The 18,967-nt window shown below is 42.8% G+C and overlaps 1 protein-coding gene across 2 annotated transcripts in view; it reads left to right on the plus strand.

The window, feature by feature from the left end:
- Positions 1-18,967, plus strand: part of SHISA9 (shisa family member 9) — a 351,916-nt gene that overhangs the window by 308,025 nt on the left and 24,924 nt on the right. For both annotated transcript variants that reach the window (XM_040230679.1, XM_040230688.1), the window contains exon 3: positions 17,965-18,120. In XM_040230679.1, the coding sequence (XP_040086613.1) occupies positions 17,965-18,120 (156 nt within the window). The remainder of the gene's footprint in view (positions 1-17,964; positions 18,121-18,967) is intronic.

Here is an 18,967-nt window from a genome sequence, read left to right on the forward strand (position 1 = left end):
CCCATGACAAACCTACTTAAAAAAAAAGTATATTTACAATGTTTCAGGTATACAGCAAAGTGATTCAGCTTTATATATTTATATATATATATATTCTTACTCAGATTATTTTCCACTATAGGTAATTATAAGATATTGAATTTACTTACCTATGCTATACAGTAGGTCTTTGTTGTTTATCTATTTTGATATATAGTAGTGTGTATTTCGGAGAAGGCAATGGCACCCCACTCCAGTACTCTTGCCGTGCAAATCCCATGGACGGAGGAGCCTGGTAGGCTGCAGCCCATGGGGTCGCTAGGAGTTGGACACGACTGAGCGACTTCACTTTCACTCTTCACTTTCATGCACTGGAGAAGGAAATGGCAACCCGCTCCAGTGTTCTTGCCTGGAGAATCCCAGGGACAGGGGAGCTTGGTGGGCTGCCATTTCTGGGGTCGCCAGAGTTGGACACGACTGAAGCGACTTAGCAGCAGCAGCAGCAGCAGTGTGTATTTGTAAACCCCAAATTCCCAGTTCACAACCCTCTTTCCCCTTTGGTAACTGTAAGTTTATGTCCATGAGCCTATTTCTGTTTTGTAAATAAGTTCACTTGTATTTTTAAATATTTTTAAATATTCCACATGTATATTATCATATATGAAATGAACTGCCGGTCCAGGTTCGATGCATGATACAGGATGCTTGGGGCTGGTGCACTGAGATGACCCAGAGGGATAGGATGGGGAGGGAGGTGAGAGGGGGGATTCAGGATGAGGAACACATGTACACCCGTGGAGGATTCATGTCAATGTATGGCAAAACCAATACATTATTGTAAAGTAATTAGCCTCCAATTAAATAAATTTATATTTTTTTAAAAAAGATTCCACATATAAGTGGTAACATATGATGTTTGTCTTTCTCTGTCCGACTTACTTCACTTACTATTGTTCCTAACCTACTTTTAATGTCACATGTGTTATGGTGAAGTTATTTGCTGTCTGTTCCTCTCACTGAATTGTGAGCTTCTCAAAGGCTGGGGTGTGTTTTATCTGATTCTTTTCCTGCAGTACCCAGAAAGATGTGTGGCCTAGGAATGGCACATGGTGATTATTTCATAAGTGGGTTATTCAGTGAATGAAATTGCTCAACCTGTAATTAGAAAGGATTTGGTTTATTCAACAATCACCACCTTGAGTGTTCTCAGAGAAGAAAATGGTTAGGTTGTTTTTCCTTGGGGCCTGAATTTTTAAAACATAGAAATGTTGGGGGGGAGGGGAAGGATCTCACATTACAGGCTTTCACGTGTGCCAAGCACGAAGGTCAGTGTTTTCGGGATGTACCTTGCTTTATCCCATCCTGAGCTCTTTGATAGAGAATCAGTGTAGAGGAAAAAAGCACGGGCTTTGGATACCGTTGGACTTTGTCTCTTTGCTTGTGACCCTGATCAAGTGGTTCAGAGTTTCCCTTTGTCTTAGTTTTCTCATCTGCAAAATGAGCACATTATGTCTAACTGGGTTTCCCTGGTGGCTCGGTGGTAAAGAATCTGCCTGCAGTGCAGGAGACGCAGCAGATGTGGGTCAGAATCCCCGGGTCAGGAAGATCCTCTGGAGGAAGAAATGGCCACCCATTCCAGTATTCTTTTCTGGAGAATTCCCGTGGACAGAGGAGCTTAGCAGGCTACAGCCCATGGGGTTGCAAAGAGCTGGACACGATGGAAGCGACCGAGCACACACACACGCACATACAATGCCTAGCTAATGCTGTGGCTTTAGCATATCGAAGGGTGTGTAGGTAAAGTACTTGGCGTGTGTGTTTTTTGTTCAAATTGTGGTAAAGAACGCATCACATAAACTTTGCTACCTTAACCATTTCTGAGTGTATAGCCCGTTCAGTGTCGTACAATCATCCCCACCGTTCATCTCTGTAATCTTTTCATCTTTCAAAATGGAAACTCAGACACCTCTCAAACACTGACTCCCAGTTCCCTCCTCTGCTCAGCCCCTGGCTACCATCATTCAGCTTTCTGTCTCTATCACTTGACTAGATGCCTCCTATAGTATGTGTCTTTTTGTGACTGGTTTATTTCACTTAGCGGAATGTTCTCAGGGTTCATCTGTGTTACAGCATGGGTCAGAATTCCTTTCCTTTTTAAAGCTGAATAACATTCCATGGTTTGAAGGCAGGGGACACACGTCTGATTCCTGTTCCAGGAACTAAGATCCCACATGCCACCGGGCAGCTAAGCCCATGCACCACAATTCCTGAGCCTGTGCTCTGGAGCCTGAGAGCAGTCACTGGAAGCCTGTGCACCCTAAAGCCCGTGGTCTACAACAAGAGGAGCCACCGCAATGAGAAGCCTGACTCACCAACGAATAGCATGTTGCAGAAGAAATAGTATTTTTATACGCGGCTAGTGGTTACAGTCTTTTCTAACAAGCGTGGGTATCACATTTTGAATCCCACAATATATTAGGACTAGAAACAGCGAAGTCCAAGAGCTGGCTGCTACTTGCTGTGTGGCTGGTAAAACAGGCTGACCGTGACGGTGGAGGAAAGTGAACTTAAATCAGTGGAGTTGGGAGGAAGAGAACACAAGGGAAGAGAAGAAGGAACAGAAATAAACCAACCTTTCCATTTGGTTTTTTTGGAGGGGCTCTATTTTTTAACAATAGAAATTAATTTCACCACCATTCTGGAGGTTAGCAGGTGTCTGCGTGTTTGATTTCTTCTGAGGTCTTTGGCTCTGGCTTGCAGACGGCTGTCTACTTGCCGTGTCCTCACGTGCTCTTTCCTCTGTGTACATCTCTGTGTCTCAAGGTTCTTTTCTTATAAGGACTCCAGTCAGGATTGGAGTAGGGTCTACCCATATGGCCTCATTCAATCTTTAAAAAAATTTTTTAAACCTTTTTTAAAATGAAAGTATGGTTGACTTACAATGCTGTGGTAGTTTTAGATATATACATTTAAGAATATAGGGACATTCTTTTTCAGATTCTTTTCCATTATAAGTTATTGTAGGATATGAAATATGCTTCCCTGTGCTATACAGTAGGTCCTTGTTAGTTATCTATTTTGTATGTAATAGTGTGTATATGTTAACCCCGAACTCCTAATGTATCTCTCCCTTTCCTCTTTTGTAACTGTAGTTTGCTTTCTATATCTGTGAGTCTATTTTGTAAACAAGTTCATGCATGCATGTGTGCTGACCGCTTCAGCTGTGTCTGACTCTTTGTGACCTTACAGACCACAGCCCGCCAGGCTTCTCTGTCCATGGAATTCTCCAAGCTAGAATACTGGAATGGATTACCATGCCCTCTTCCAGGGGATCTTCCCAACACAGGGGTCAAACCCAGGTCTCTTATGTCTCCTGCGTTGGCAGACAGGCTCTTTACCACTAGCACCACCAAGGAAGCCTGTAAACAAGTTCTTTTCTTTTTTTTAAAGATACTACATGTAAGTGATATCATATGCTATTTGTCTTTCTCTGAATGACTTATTTCACTTAGTATGATAATCCCTAGGTCCATCTGTGTTGTGCAAAACGCATTCTTTCTTCTTTTTATGGCTGAGTAATAATCCATTGTATGTGTGTGTATACTACATCTTCTTTATCCATTCATCTGTCTACTGAGTGAAGGGACAAACATCCATCATCACACTAGCTCATGAAATTGACTTCTGGGGAAACGGCTACTTGAAGCACAGAACCACCAACCACCCTTTGATCCTTTAATGATAATACTGAGCCATCTGTGGTGAGTTTAACCACTTTAGAGATGTCCTGTTTCAGAAGTGATGCCAATAAACTGTAGTTTCTTCGACATACAATGCTACTACAAATTTAAAAGGTCCTTCTCTTCTTGTTACTGTCTTTGAGAGTCTCTCTTCTTCAAAATGTACCTTCTACAGTATACTAACGCATATATATGGAATTTAGAAAGGTGGTAATGATAACCCTGTATGCGAGACAGCGAAGGAGACACAGATGTATAGAACAGTCTTTTGAACTCTGTGGGAGAGGGAGAGGGTGGAATGACTTGGGAGAATGGCATTGAAACATGTATAATATCATATAAGAAACGAATTGCCAGTCTAGGTTCGAAGCAGGATACAGGATGCTTGGGGCTGGTGTACTGGGATGACCCAGAGGGATGGTATAGGGAGGGAAGTGGGAAGGGCGTTCAGGATTTGGAACACGTGTATACACGTGGCATATTCATGTTGATGTATGGCAAAACCAACACAATATTGTAAAGTAAAAAATAAATACATAATTTTAAAAATTAAATTAAAAAAAATCTACCTTCTAAACCAGGGGGAGAAGGGGGTGACAGAGGATGAAATGGCTGGATGGCATCACTGACTCAATGGACATGAGTTTGAGCAAACTCTGGGAGATGGTGAAGGACAGGGAAGCCCGCTGTGCTGCGGTCCATAGGGTCACAAAGCAGTTGGATACGACTTAGCAACCGAACGACAATAAACCTGAGTTAGGTACCTGCTCCCTTGGGCCTTCACAGAATCTGTTTTGTTGTATCATAGCGCTAACCATGCTGATTTTAACTCTTCTTTCTCTCACCTGTGTTGTTCTTGGGCTGCTTCCTATTCTAGACCATCATCTCCTTGGGGCACAAACTGAGATTTGAAGTGAATCTCTGTCTCTCAGAATCTGCATACAAAATGGCCAGAAATGAACATTAAGTAGACATTTGCTTAACAACCCCAGTTTCAAAATATTCACATCCTAAATGCTCAAAATTAAATTTTTTTTTTTTTGCATTCTCAAAGATATAAACGCTTGGGTAACATACATGATCAATTTGCAAAAGGTTTTCCAATGAATATGTACACTTTTTTTCTGCATCACAGATTCCTGCTGTTCTCTCTGCCACCAGGGTTCAATAAGATGAATTTAATTCTCTTTTTACATCAACCTTTTCTGGTAAGAGCCTAGTTTTCTATGTTCTCTTTTGAGAAATTCAGGGTAATTTTGAGTTGGATATGATTTTTTTTTTTTGCTTTCTTGTGGTCAGAGAAAAATCTACATGATGTTTCAAACTATAATTTTCAGGTTTTCTCTTTAAAAGGATGCTGGATGTACATATTTGGATTGGAAAGGAAAACGGAGCTAAAAGCCTGTTATAATTTCTAAAGGTCTATTCTCTTTTTTTGTTGTTAAGAGAATTAGCAGTGCAGTTGGCTCCCACAGGAATATCTCCTGCTTAGTCTCTCTCATTTGTCCAGTTCTAGGACAATTGAATAATCTGGAATGTATCCAAGAATTCTGAGTCCAGAGGGGGCCTTAGGGAAAACAGACACCCTCTTCTTCTTGGTTTCCCTGACAATCAGAGGCAATAAAGCTTTAGCTACAAAATTTTGGATGCTTACTATGCTTCATGTGCGATACTGAGCATGGAATATCCACAGTCTCTAAACTTTATAGCAAAGCCTATGAGGATTTATGTTATAGTCCAGTCAATCCTAAAGGAAATCAACCCTGAATATTCATTGGAAGGACCAATGCTGAAGCTCCAATATTTTGGCCCTCTGATGGAAAGGGCTGACTCATTGGATAAGAGCCTGATGCTAAGAAAGATGGAGGGCAGGAGGAGAAGGGACGACAGAGGATGAGATAGTTGGATGGCATCACCGATTCAATAGACCTGAGTTTGAGCAAACTCCGAGAGATAGTGAAGGCCAGGGAGGCCTGGCATGCTGCAGTCCAGGGGGTCGCAAAGAGTCAAACATGACTGAGTGACTGAAAAACAACAGCAGCTTCATTTTAGACCTGAGAAACTTTATAACACACCCAAAGATGCTGTTAGGAAGTAAATGGCCAGAATTTGAATCCAGAACTGACCAATCCAGAAATCCATGCTTCTTTCATCATGTTATTCTGGATGTTGTCATGGGAGAGAGTCTGTTGAGGCTCCAGCATGGAGCACAGAAAGAGTAGGGGTCTTGGAAAGCGTAGAGGTGAAGAAGGGCCCTGGGTAGGATCAACATGGCCTGTGGGCCAAGCAGAAATGTGGTGCTTCTCCTTTGTGAAAAAACCTTTGGAAAAATGGTATGCATTTCTCTAGTTAGTAAGCAGTGTGAAAAGTGAAAGTGTTAATTGCTCAGTTGTGTCCAGCTCTTTACAACCCAACGGACTGTAGCCTGCCAGGCTCCTCTGTCCATGGAATTCTCTAGGCAAGAATACTGGAGTGAGCTGCCATTTCCTCCTGCAGGGGATCTTCCTGATCCAGGAATTGAACCCAGGTCTCCTGCATTGCAGGCGGGTTTGTTACCATCTGAGCCACCAGTAAGTAGTATAAGAGCTAGAAGTTGTCCACCAAACAGTGCCTGGCATGCCAGAGATACTCAAATATGTGTGTGGGAATAAGTGGATGAGCCAAGTGGGAGAGATCAGAGGACATGACTGCTATGGTCTGGCCAACCAAGTGTGATCTTTAATATGCCGAAGAGTAGAGATAAAAGTATTTAGTAAAAACTACCTTCCAAAGTCAATATCGTGACAAATTTTATTATTGTCTAGCTGCACAATCATTTTCTGAATGTCAGAAATTTGCATTTAACGCCCTTTGAGCCAGTAAGGAGTGCTGAAGATCACAGATTTTAGAGTCAGACTACCAGATTCTAAGCTTGGCTCTACCCGAAGTGATGTAACTTCGGGTAAACCACGAAACCTCTGTATGCAAAATGTAGCTCATAATAATAGTATATCATAGGGGCTCTTGGAATAATACATTGCATTCAGTCACTCAGTTGTGTCTGACTCTTTACAACCCCATGGACTGTAGCCCACCAGACCCCTCTGTCTATGAGATTTTCCAGGCAAGAATACTGGAGTGGGTAGCCATTCGCTTCTCCAGGAGATCTTCCCACCCCAGGGATCAAACCCACATCTCCTGTAGCTCCTGCATTCGCAGGCGGATTCTTTACCACTGAGCCACTTGGGAAGCCCATGAAATAGTACATTAGTTTGTATATGAAACAGTGCCTGGCACACACTAGCACCCTTCTGTTTAGTAGGTGTGTAAGTGTGCTTTCACCTTCTTTATCATTAATTAATATCATCATCACCATTTTTGTGTTCTTTCTTTAATAAATCCTGATTTCCTAGCCTTACATAGCTATATGGATGCCATGGCCATCCAGAATAGAGCTTATATACTCAGGAAAGCAAAAGAAAAGTGCATAAATAATTTGAAAAAAAAATTGTCCTTAAGACTGTATTCTAGTTGGTACAGTTGTTTTCCCATAGGCTCATAGGTTAATAATTCTGATATTGCTAGACACGCATACTGTAATTAAACAATTAAGTAAATAGATGGTGGAGGCCGGGAGTCGGGTTTCTCATTGTTGGGGTGAGAGGTTACAAATGAGCAAGGGGAGAAAGCTAGGATGATCCATGTGATAATGGATTGGAGTTGGAGATATCAAGATGAATTCATGTTTAGCTTAAGATAGATACAGACAGTTACATAGGTAAATATTCATAGATAAAAATCTGTATATGAGTCAGTATATACACACGGACTTCCTTAGTCAGCTGAGGGACCAAAAGCCACGAGTACCCTTAGGACCCATGTTTTGGTTTCTAACATCATTCTCCAAGAAAAGGAGCCAGGGTCTTTGGAGAAATGGATTCTAGGATGGGGCAGGAAATAAACAAGATGAACCTTGGGCATGTTGCATTATTAGAAAATAAGGAAGTTATTAAAACAAAAAAAGAGGAGGGCTATAGGAGCCACTTGAAGGAGATTCCCCAGACCTGGGAATATTTGAGTAAAAAAACAAAATAAAATAGTACTGGATTATAATCCAAAGTATGAAATATATATCCACGTGTCCATATTAATAATATCATATATGTGTGATATATATATATGTATATAGTTGAATTAATAATTAAATGGGGTATATGCTCAGTCACCGTCAATCGTGTCCGACTCTTTGCGACCCCATGGACTATAACCCGCCAGGCTCCTCTGTCCATGGGATTCTCCCGGCAAGAATACTGGAGTGGGTTACCACGCCCTCCTCCAGGGGATCTTCCCCACCCAGAGACTGAATCCATGTCTCCTGTGTCTCCTGCATTGCAGGCAGATTCTTTATTGCTGAACCACCAGGGAAGCCCAAATTAAATGGAAGAAGAGACAAATCTCCTATGACAAAAAATTCCAAATAATTTATGTAGGCATTCTGTATTCAAGGAGGTGGAGCATAATTCCTCGCTCCTTATTTGTGGGTTGTGAATAGTGACTTTCTTCCAAAGAGTATGATGTGGAAAGAGAGGAAAATGCAGTACCTTTATAATGGAGAGACAAGAAATACTGGCTCAGGCAGTGATTAAGGTTACTATCTATAGCGATGCCATCATGAAAGGTATCCTTGATATGTTGAGAATGTCATCGTATCTGTATGGTTTTCCTCCCCCAAACCCATAACCCCAGTCTAGTCATGAGAAAAACATCAGACAAATTCCAACTGAGGGACATTTCTACAAAATATCGGACCAGTACTCATCAAAACTGTCGAAGTCATCACAAATAAGGAAGGTCTGAGAAATTCACAGCCAAGAGACACACCTAAAGAAAGGTGGTGCTTAAATTTAATGTGCTACCTGGACGAGATTCTAGAACAGAAAAAGATCATTAGATAAAACTAAGGAAGCTTGAGGGCTTCCCAGGTGACGCTAGTAGCAAAGAATCCACCTGCCAATGCAGGAGATGCAAGAGATGAGGGTTCAGTCCCTGGATGGGGAAGATTCCCTGGAGGAGGGCACGGCAACCCACTCCAATATTCTCGCCTGGAAAACTCTGTGGATAGTGGAGCCTGGCGGGCTACAATCCATGGGGCTGCAAAGAGTCAGACATGACTGAGCAACTGAGCACAAGGAAGCTTGACTAAAGTTTGGACTTTAGTTAACAGTTATATATCAATATCGATTCATTAATTGTAACAATGTACCCTACTAATGTAATTTAATAATAATAAAAAAGGAAACTGGGTCTGGGGATATGGAAACTCTGTGCTATCTTTGCAGTATTTCTGTAAATCTAAAATTGTTCTACAGTAAAAGTTTATTTTAAAAGGTATGTTGTCCCTATATCATTACTTCATAGGATGGACATGAAGATTTAAGGAGAGTGCATGAAACGTTCTTTACCAAGTGATGGGTAATACCTGCTCCACAAAGCAACACGCTTTGGCCATTTTGTTCCTTTCTGTGCTATTCTTCCTTGTTTCATGCCTTGAAAAGCTTAAAACTGTTGCCTTCCCTCCAAGATGAGCCAGACTGCTCTAGTTTCTGATAGTTGTTATCTGCTTCTTTTCCACTGAGAAAGTAAGAGCATCATCCCAGTATTTGTAACTGAGCATTTTTACTTCAGTGAGTCTGTCTTGATTGCACTCATTAGTCTGTTTAGTAACTAAAATGTACCACATAATAACGATACTTATATACTTATACTTATAACCACCATTTAGTTACTTCTAGTTAGAGTAACTGTATCTTAACTTTCTTTGAAACTGATTAAGTGTATGAGGCCCTCTTTTCTGTCTTAGGAAGGAGAAAGGATGGAATGTCATCAATCTGTTTGCTGACTGAGGGTCTTGACAGAATGCATCACCCAAGAACAGCAAGTCCTCATTAGTTATTTCTAAGGATCAGGAGTTGCAAAAAAAGAGTTGATACATTATAACTGATTTGCTTTGCTGTATAGCAGAAATGAATACTAAATTATAAATCAACTATACTCCAATGAAAATTTTTTAAAAAGGAGTTGCAAAATTATGATTAAGCAGGGAAAGTTTTTTTGTGACACTGGGTAGAAAGTACCTTTCTACAGAGATGAGGTGGGTAAGATATCTCTGGGGCTGAGATGTGTCTAGAAGAGAAACAATACTGCTGGCAGCTAGACATTGCTGGTCCTACTAGATTCTCTCTAGGGTCATGAGTCTGCAAAAGAAATTATATGCCTGCATGCATGCTCAGTTGCTTCATTTGTGTCTGACTCTTTGCGACCCTATGGACTGTAGCCCACCAGGCTCCTCTGTCCATGGGATTCTCCAGGCAATAATACCAGAATGGATTGCCATGCCCTCCTCCAGGGGATCTTCCCAACCCAGGAATCCAAACTAGGCCTCTTGCATTGCAGGCAGATTCTTTACCACTGAGTCACCAGGAAAGTCAAATTATACAGTATATATATTTTATATACAAATTATATACATATGACATATAGTTACATATATCTATACATGATTTCTTTTGCATAGTATATATACACTACATAAACACACTACATATAAAAATATGCATTTATCATAATATGTGGGCTTTCCTGATAGCTTAGTTAGTAAAGAATCTGCCTGCAATGCAGGAAACCCTGGTTCAATTGCTGAGTCGGAAAGATCCACTGGAGAAGGGATAGGCTACCCACCCCAGTATTCTTGGACTTCCCTTGTGGCTCAGCTGATAAAGAATCCACCTACAATGTGGGAGACCTGGGTTCAATCCCTGGGTTGGGAAGATCCCTTGGAGAAGGGAAAAGCTACCCACTCCAGTATTCTTGGCTGGAGAGCTCCATGGACTGTATAGTCCATCATAATATGTAATTATAAAATATAATATTTATATACTTAGTATATAATATATAAATGTATGATTTGTAAAGTTATCTGAAATATATTTTATATTTATATACCTATATATTTATTATATTATTATATTACTATGTTATGCAATATATGATTATTTATATTATATAAAATGTATATATACACATACACATGCATAGACACGTATACGTACTACTTATATACATATGTTCAAATATTTATCAACTTAGCTACCTGTCTTTGTTTCTTCTTTTGATTGTCAAGGAGAGGATTTGTAGATAATCCATGTCTCACCCACTCTTCTCTCTTCACTCACTCTTGTTCTGTTTTTCTTTGATACCAACCTAAGCTTACCTCATGTGTATTCTTTGTCCTCCTTAGCTGGATATATCTGTGCAAAACTCAGAGAATCTGAGTTGTCAGGTGCAGTCCAGTTTCCTGTTCAGTAACTTGAATATAAGATTTAAAAAAACCCCAATCACCAAAGTCTGTTTAATAATTCTTGATTGCTGCTCTGTGCCTAGATTTCAATATTTCTGAATAATCAAAGCCTGGAAGCTAGTATAATATGGCTATCTAAAACTGCCAGAAATTTGCCTCCTGCTGTCCTGAATGTGAAAGCAGGAACGTGATTCTGCGGCAGGCTCTTCCTCCTTTGTGAGGAATCCCTTTGGAGGGCCAGTTCGGTCCTACCCACTTCCATTAAGTAACTACTCGCTGCCCCTGAGTTAGCTCAGGACATGGGGGAAATTGGGGCTTTCCTGGTGGCTCAGCTGGTAAAGAATCTGCCTGCAATGTCAGAGACCTAGGTTCGATCCTTGGGTCAGGAAGATCCCCTGGAGAAGGAAATGGCAACCCACTCCAGTATTCTTGCCTGGAGAATTCCATGGACAGAGGAGCCTGGTGGGCTACAGTCCATGGGATCGCAGAGAGTCAGACATGACTGAGCAACTCACTTTCACTTGAGAGAAGTCATTCAAAAGCAAGTGTTTTATACTGATGTATTAAGTAGTCTGTCTAATGATATAAAAGGCTATCCCAAGTGATAAGGAAGCTCTCTACAAATTTCTTTTCCCGTAATGAAGTAATGAAATTTCTTTTCTTTAGCTTTCCCCTGGCAAGACTGGTTACAGGGTTTGAACAATAGTGGATGGGATCTGGGACTGAGGGAGCAAAGAGATGGCAGTAAGGGCTCCCACTGGATGATGGGCTTAGGTGGTGTCAGCTCTTCAACTAGTTTGGAATCTACTTTCAGGAAAAAAAAAAACAAAACTGCTGTTAAGATAATTAATTAACTGTTGAAGTCTTAGGGTATTCTCTACTCACTACTCAGGCAATCTGCTGCTTGAAATTTCTTCTGCAACTCTATTGAAAACCTAGTGCTGGGACCTTCCTGGTGGCCCAGTGGTTAAGAATTCACCTTCTAAAGCAGGGGGCATGGGTTCCCACCCTGGTCAGGGAACTAAGATCCCACTAAGCCCAACTACAGAGAAGTGCAACCAGAGAAGTACTTATGCACCGCACCAAAGACCCAGCACAGTTAAAAAAGAAAGAAAGAAAAAGGAAATCTAGGGCCAATGCCCATTCCATCTTGATGTATTCCATAGACCCCATGGGAAGTTTCTCTTCTGATCAGTTCCAGCTTTCCAGAAGGAATCCAGACAACTGCACTTGTCAGAACTATATGTTGCATTTGCCAGTAACCTCAAAGCACACTAGCTTGCTTAGAAAGGAGCTTCCCTATCTCCTGTGCTACTTCTCTTTGTCCTTATTCTTTCACAATGAAGGAAGACTTTCTCCACTTGAATTCATGGCCTCCTGGTTCATTGACTTCAAAGCTCCTCAATAGAAAAAATTTAGGGAAGAACTCTGATTGGTCCAGCCTAGATCACATGCTCACATCTGGGCCAATCACTGTGAGAAGAAGGTGTTGTGGTTGGTTTGATTTGGACCACATGCTCACTGTGTGACCAGAGGGGTAGGTTTCTGACCTGATTTCCAACTGCCAGCTCTCACTTACATCTCTGAGTAAGAGTTTCTCTGGCCACTGGGGCTTTCTCTGCCCATGAATGTGGCAGGTTCCAAGTGCTGAGGAATTACTGTATCTCAGAAGCAGCCCTCAAATGACTGATGGGAACTGGCACATAAATACTCAGGGACTCTTGCCCATGGGCTGATAGAATTTCAACACCACTTATCAGAAGGCTAGAGTGGGATTAAATGCCCATTCTTCACCACTGCCCCCTTGCAGACGTTGCACTCTTTATCTGCCTTTTTTATTCTCTGCCTCTCCCCCTACTTCCTTTTCTGCAGTATTTCCTGATTGTTATTGTTCAATCACTAAGTCATGTAGGACTCTTTGCAACACATGGACTGCAGCACACCAGGCTCCCCTATCCTTCACTATCTCCTGGAGTTTGCTCAAATTCATGTCCACTGCGTCAGTGATGCTCTTCCCAGCATCTCACCCTCTACAGCTTCTTTTGCCTTCAGTCTTTCCCAACATCAGGGTCTTTTTCAGTCTGTCAGCTCTTCACATCAGGTGGCCAAACTGTTGGAGCTTCAGCTTCGGCATAGTCCTTCCAATGAATATTCAGGGTTGATTTCCTTCAGAATTGACTGGTTTGATCTCCTTGCAGTCCAAGGGACTCTGGAGAGTCTTCTCCAGCACCACAGTTCAAAAGCATCAGTTTTTCGATGCTCAGCCTTCGTTATCATCCAACTCTCACATCCGTACATGATGACTGGAAAAAACAGTTTTGACTATAATGGACCTTTGTCAGCAAAATGATGTCTCTGCTTTTTAATATGCTGTCTAGCTTTGTCATAGTTTTCCTTCCAAGGAGCAAACCTCTTAATTTCATGGCTGCAGTCACTGTTCACACTGACTTTGAAGCCTGAGAAAATAAAATCTTCACTGTTTCCATTTTTCCCCATCTATTTGCATTCAAATGATGGGACTGGATGCTATGATCTTCATTTTTTTAATGTTGAGTTTTAAGCCAGTTTTTCACTCTCTTTTACTCTCTTCAGGGGCATCTTTAGTTCCTCTTCACTTTCTGCCAGAAAAATGGCATCATCTGCATATCTGAGGTTGTTGCTGTTTCTCCTGGCAATCTTGATTCCAGCTTGTGCTTCATCCAGCCTGGCATTTTGCATGATGTACTCTGCATGTAAGTTAAATAAGCAGTGTGACAACATACAGCCTAGTTGTACTCCTTTCCCAGTTTTGAGCCAATCAGTTGGTCTATGTCTGGTTCTAACTGTTGCATCTTGACCACATACAAGTTTCTCAGGAGACAGGTAAGGTGGTCTGGTACTCCCATATCTTTAACAATTTCCCACAGTTTGTTGTGATCCACACAGTTGAAGGATTTACATAGTCAGTGAAGCAGAAGTAGACATTTTTCTGCTTGTGCCTGAGTCCTAATCTCAGTGATTTATGGGAAAATCCAAACTAAGAGAGTTATTGTGAGTGACAGCTCATTACATGAGTCAAACAGGGATGAAGCAGTGTGCTGAAGGAACAGATAGTTCTGAATACACAAAATAGTAGCTGTCCACTGAAATACATATGTGTGTGTTGCGGGGCGGCGGGGGGAGGGGGAAGAAATCCACAGAACAGCAAACAATGATAACTTAAGGTAAATCTCTTCCTATTACACCAACATTTGGAAACAAACCATGACTTGCTGGCTATGCCCAGGGGAAGCCAACAGACCTCCCTAGCAGCTTGCTCTAGAGAGGAAAATGTCAGCGGATCTTGTGGGGTCCAGGCAACAGGCAGAGCTGTAATTTATGGGAGACAGCATTTCCACCCTAACTCCATTAATCTTAGGACTCTTCCGCCCCAGCTGAATGCCAGCCAAAAAATTATCACGGCAGAAGGACATGCCTGCCTCATCAGATGCTGGCCAGCAGCTGGGCGACTTGGCTTCTGTTTGGCGATATTCCCATTAGACAGTTGGGCTTGTGGGTTGGCCCATGCATGTGCAGTGATATAAATACTCTCCTTATCTCTGTGTCTCAGCTGTGGCATCTCTGCCTCTTCTCATTCGAGTGTGTGCTTAGTTGCTCAGTCATGTCTGACTCTGTGACCACATGGACTATAGCCTGCTCCTCTGTCCATGGGGATTCTCCAGGCAAGAATACTAGAATGGGTTGCCATGCCCTTCTCCAGGGGATTTTCCCAACCCAGGGATCAAACCCAGGTCTCCCGCATTGCAGGTGAATTCTTTACTGTCTGAGCCACCAGGGAAGCCCAATTTGAGCGTATTGGTTTCTAAAGCCAAACTTATTCCATACATGTCACAAGTCAAATTGTCTAGAAGCAGTGTTTGAGAGACAGCTTCAGGTGTATGAGACTCTGATGGAGTAACACACACACACACACACACACACACACACACACTTCTAAGGTTGTGAAGGAAACAATACAAGAAAAATAAAGGAGACACACCAGGATGGGGATCTCAGTTTCAGATAAAGTCTAGACCAGGGGTTGTCAAACTATGGCCCCTGGACCAAATTCAGCTGCCCCTGTGTCTGTAAATGAAGTTTTATTGGGACACAACTGTGCCGTGTTAGCATAATGGCTGTCTGCTTTCTTGCTTCAAGGGCAGAGTTGAGTGGTTGTCACAGAGACTGGATGCCCTGCAAAGCCTCAGCTATTTATAGTCTGATTCTTTCCAGCAATAGCCTACTGATGCCTGCTCTAAACCTTGTCCCAACCTGTGGGAGCTCTGGAGCCTGCATTGCTCCATAGAGTTATCTCTACCTTGAGGCAAGGGCTGGTCTCGCTACCTTAGCCTCAGCTGGGCTTTTGTTGTCGCCCACTTTGGGGTGTTGGAGGTGAGGTCTGTCAGATTAAGCCCAAGATGGTGGCTCACATCAGCCAAGAGCAAATTTCTGTATATTAGGGGAAGCCATGTAGCTCAGTCGGTAAAGCATCTGCCTGCAATGCGGGAGACTTGGGTTCATTTCCTCAGTCGGGAAGATCCCTTGGAGAAGGAAGTGGCAACCCACTCCAGTATTCTTGCCTGGAGAATCCCATGGACAGAGGAACCTGGCAGGCTACAGTTTGTGGGATTGCAAGAATTGAATATGACTTAGCGCTATCTTTCTTTCTTGAGGAACTCTTAGCAGCTGAAACAGCTGGGACTCACTTGCAGGGTAAGGGCACCTCTCAAGGCACCAGAAGCAACTACCACTGTGTTGATCTGTATCTGCAGATGTGCTTCCTGGGAATGGGGAGAACCACCGCTTCCTCTATCTTATCTCACCTGGACTCTGTGACTCCCACTTCCCGCTTGCCTCTGGTCCATCTGTAGTCCATCTGTCCCACTGTCCCTGGGGTGAAGACAGAAACCTTTAAAAGCACAAAGAGTATTTCCTCTGGAAAAATGTCTTGAACCCTGCTCCCCATGAATCCCAGTCCCTCTAAGTACCCAATATTCAATTTGTGTGTCTTTACCTATTTTTGCAAACCGCAGCACACAAACAAATGCAGACTTTCTTCTCTTTCAACCAAACACTGTTGTTCAATTACTTTGACATCTGCTTTTTTCCCCTTAATAGAAATCATAAGACACGCTCCAGTTTGAATGTATAGTTAACTGATTTTTAACTCATTTTTTTCTAAGAGCTGAATGATATCGCCTCATATGTATGTACATGTTATGTACTTAATACAGATGTACAATAATTTAAGAATTGCTAATGATAGGAGTTCAGATGGTTTCTGTGTGGTTTTATTTTTCACTTAACAATGGTGTAATGCACATCTCTTAACAAATACCCTCACATTCTTTTTTGACAACCCAGAGGGATGGGGTGGGGAGGGCGGTGGGAGGAGGGTTCAGGATGGGGGGACACGTGTGCACCTGTGGCTGATTCATGTCAATGTATGGCAAAACCCACCACAATACTGTAAAGTAATTATCCTCCAATTAATTAATTAATTTTAAAAAGGGTAAACAGAATTATATATATATATATGATTGTTTTTTATTTTATTTACTTACTTAAAATTTTATTTGGGAAGACCCCGCCCCCCCCCCCCCCCCCCGCGCGCCCCCCCCCCCCCCCGGAGAAGGGAATGGCAACCCGATCCAGCAGTCTTACCTGGAGAATTCCATGGACAGAGGAGCCTGGTGGCCTACAGTCCATTGGGTCGCAAAGAACTGGACAGGGCCAAGCGCCTTGCACTTTCAAATTTCATCTACTCTTTTATTTCTGCCTGTGTTGGTCTTCATTGCTGCGAGGGCTACTCTCTAGTTGTGGAGGAGGGCTACTCTCTGGTTGTGGTGTGAGGGCTTCTCATTGCAGTAGCCTCTCTTGTTGTGGAGCTCAGGCCCTACGGCTCCTGGGCTCAGTAGTTGCAGCTCCCCGGCTCTAGAACACAGACTCCATAGTTGCGGCACGTGGGCTTAGCTGTTCCATGGCATGCGGGATCTTCCCAGATAAGGAACTGAACACATGTCTCTTGCATCGATAGGCAGATGCTTTACCACTGAGCCACCAGGGAAGTCCTGTTGTTTTTTTTTTTTTTCCCTTTTTTTTATGTTTTAAAATATTTATTTTTTTATTTGCTCACTCCTGGTCTTAGTTGTGGCACGTGGGATCTTTAGTTGCGGCATGTGTATTCTTAGTTGCAGTGTGTGGGATCTAGTTCCCTGAGCAGGGATTGAACCTGGGCCTCTTGCATTGGGAGCACGGAGTCCTAGCCATTGGACCACTAGGGAATCACCACCCTCACATTCTGACGCTTATATTTCTGAATTCACCATCCTTAGCATTGGATTATCTGGTGAACATACCCACGCCAACCATTTTAAATTTCCGTACACACACACTATCTGCTTCCTTTCTGCAGATACAGCAAATCGCGTTATCTACCATGAGTTTATGAGGCTGCCCAGGGTCCAAGCATCTTTGCCAGATTGGTGTTCTTCAGTCCTTTTAATTTTTGCCAATCTCTTGGCAGAGGAGTGGCCTTCCGTCGTTCTGACTTGCATTTTTTTGGCTGTTTCTGAAGTTGGTCATCCTTTTATACATATATTGCTTCAATCACAAGAGTATCCCCTGCAGGGATAGGACTTATGTTTAATTGGGGAAGGTGGAAATGTTCTAGGTGCATCTGTGCTTTTCCCCATCCATCCTCAGCTGCTCGCTAGTGACGACTGCAGAGCTGACTGTTGCCATTATTCCTGCCCATCCTTGGCTGCCCTCACTCTCCTGACCCTAGAGGGTGAGGATTTTGGTCTCGAGGGGTGTGGTGATGGTGGGGGTGGATAGAAGTTCTTGCCCGCCCGGTTGATGGCCATCTCCTGCTGTTCTCTTCCCTTCCAGACACAACCCAGATGAACAACGCAGTGCCCACCTCCCCTTTGCTCCAGCAGATGGGCCACCCGCATTCCTATCCCAGCCTGGGCCAGATCTCCAACCCTTATGAACAGCAGCCGCCCGGCAAAGAGCTCAACAAGTACGCCTCCTTGAAGGCAGTCGGTAAGCACCGTTTTGTTCTTCTCTATATCCTGTATTTTTCCATTCCTTCTACATTTCCTTATCTCTAACTTTTTTTCTACTCCACTTTCTGTCTTTCTGATCTCTCTCATCTATCCATCTATCTGACGATCATCCATCATCTTTCTATTATCCATCATCTATCCATCTACCATGTATCTATCCATCCACCATGTATCTATCCATCCAGCATCTCTTTCTCCTTTTTCTTTGTTTCTCTCTGTCTCATTCTCTCTCTCTCTCTCTAATATATTCTGGGTCTCTGTACCTGGGACACAGTTTACTAAGGACCAGAGCCCCTTAGCTGTTTTCTCTCAGCCCCAGGTCAAGTCCTACCTTGCTGTGTGGGGCAGGGTGGATGGGGGAAGAGGAGAACATGGATACTCATTTGATCCTGTGGATACCTCAGCCCCTTCACCACCAAACATCTGCCCTAGTGAATCCTCAGGGAACCTGGACATAGGATCCAGGGCCCTGGTCTTTGAATGTCCTGCCCTTTAGTGGCAGACGCTCACCATCTACCCAGTCTAGCCTCCCTTGGAGAAGTCGGTAAGCCTGCACATTCCTACCTCAGGCAGCTTCTGGTTTCCAGGTGTAAATATTTCCAGGTTGAAGGGACAGCCTGGAGCTCCTGACATCTGCATTCTTATCAAGTCTGGGACAGTGCATTGGCGTTCTTACAGAACATTGCCTCATTTTCTCAGAGTGATCCAAAGAGGAAAGCATAAATATTGCCCCAGTTTTCAGATTAGGAAAATTGAGACTGAGGAGGTTAATTTAACTTGCCCTAAGTCAAGCAGCCTGTGGGCAGTTTGTGCTTGTGTTTTTA

This window comes from Oryx dammah, unplaced genomic scaffold (genome assembly GCF_014754425.2).
Source record: "Oryx dammah isolate SB20612 unplaced genomic scaffold, SCBI_Odam_1.1 HiC_scaffold_2, whole genome shotgun sequence".
Classification (NCBI taxonomy): Eukaryota; Metazoa; Chordata; class Mammalia; order Artiodactyla; family Bovidae; genus Oryx; species Oryx dammah.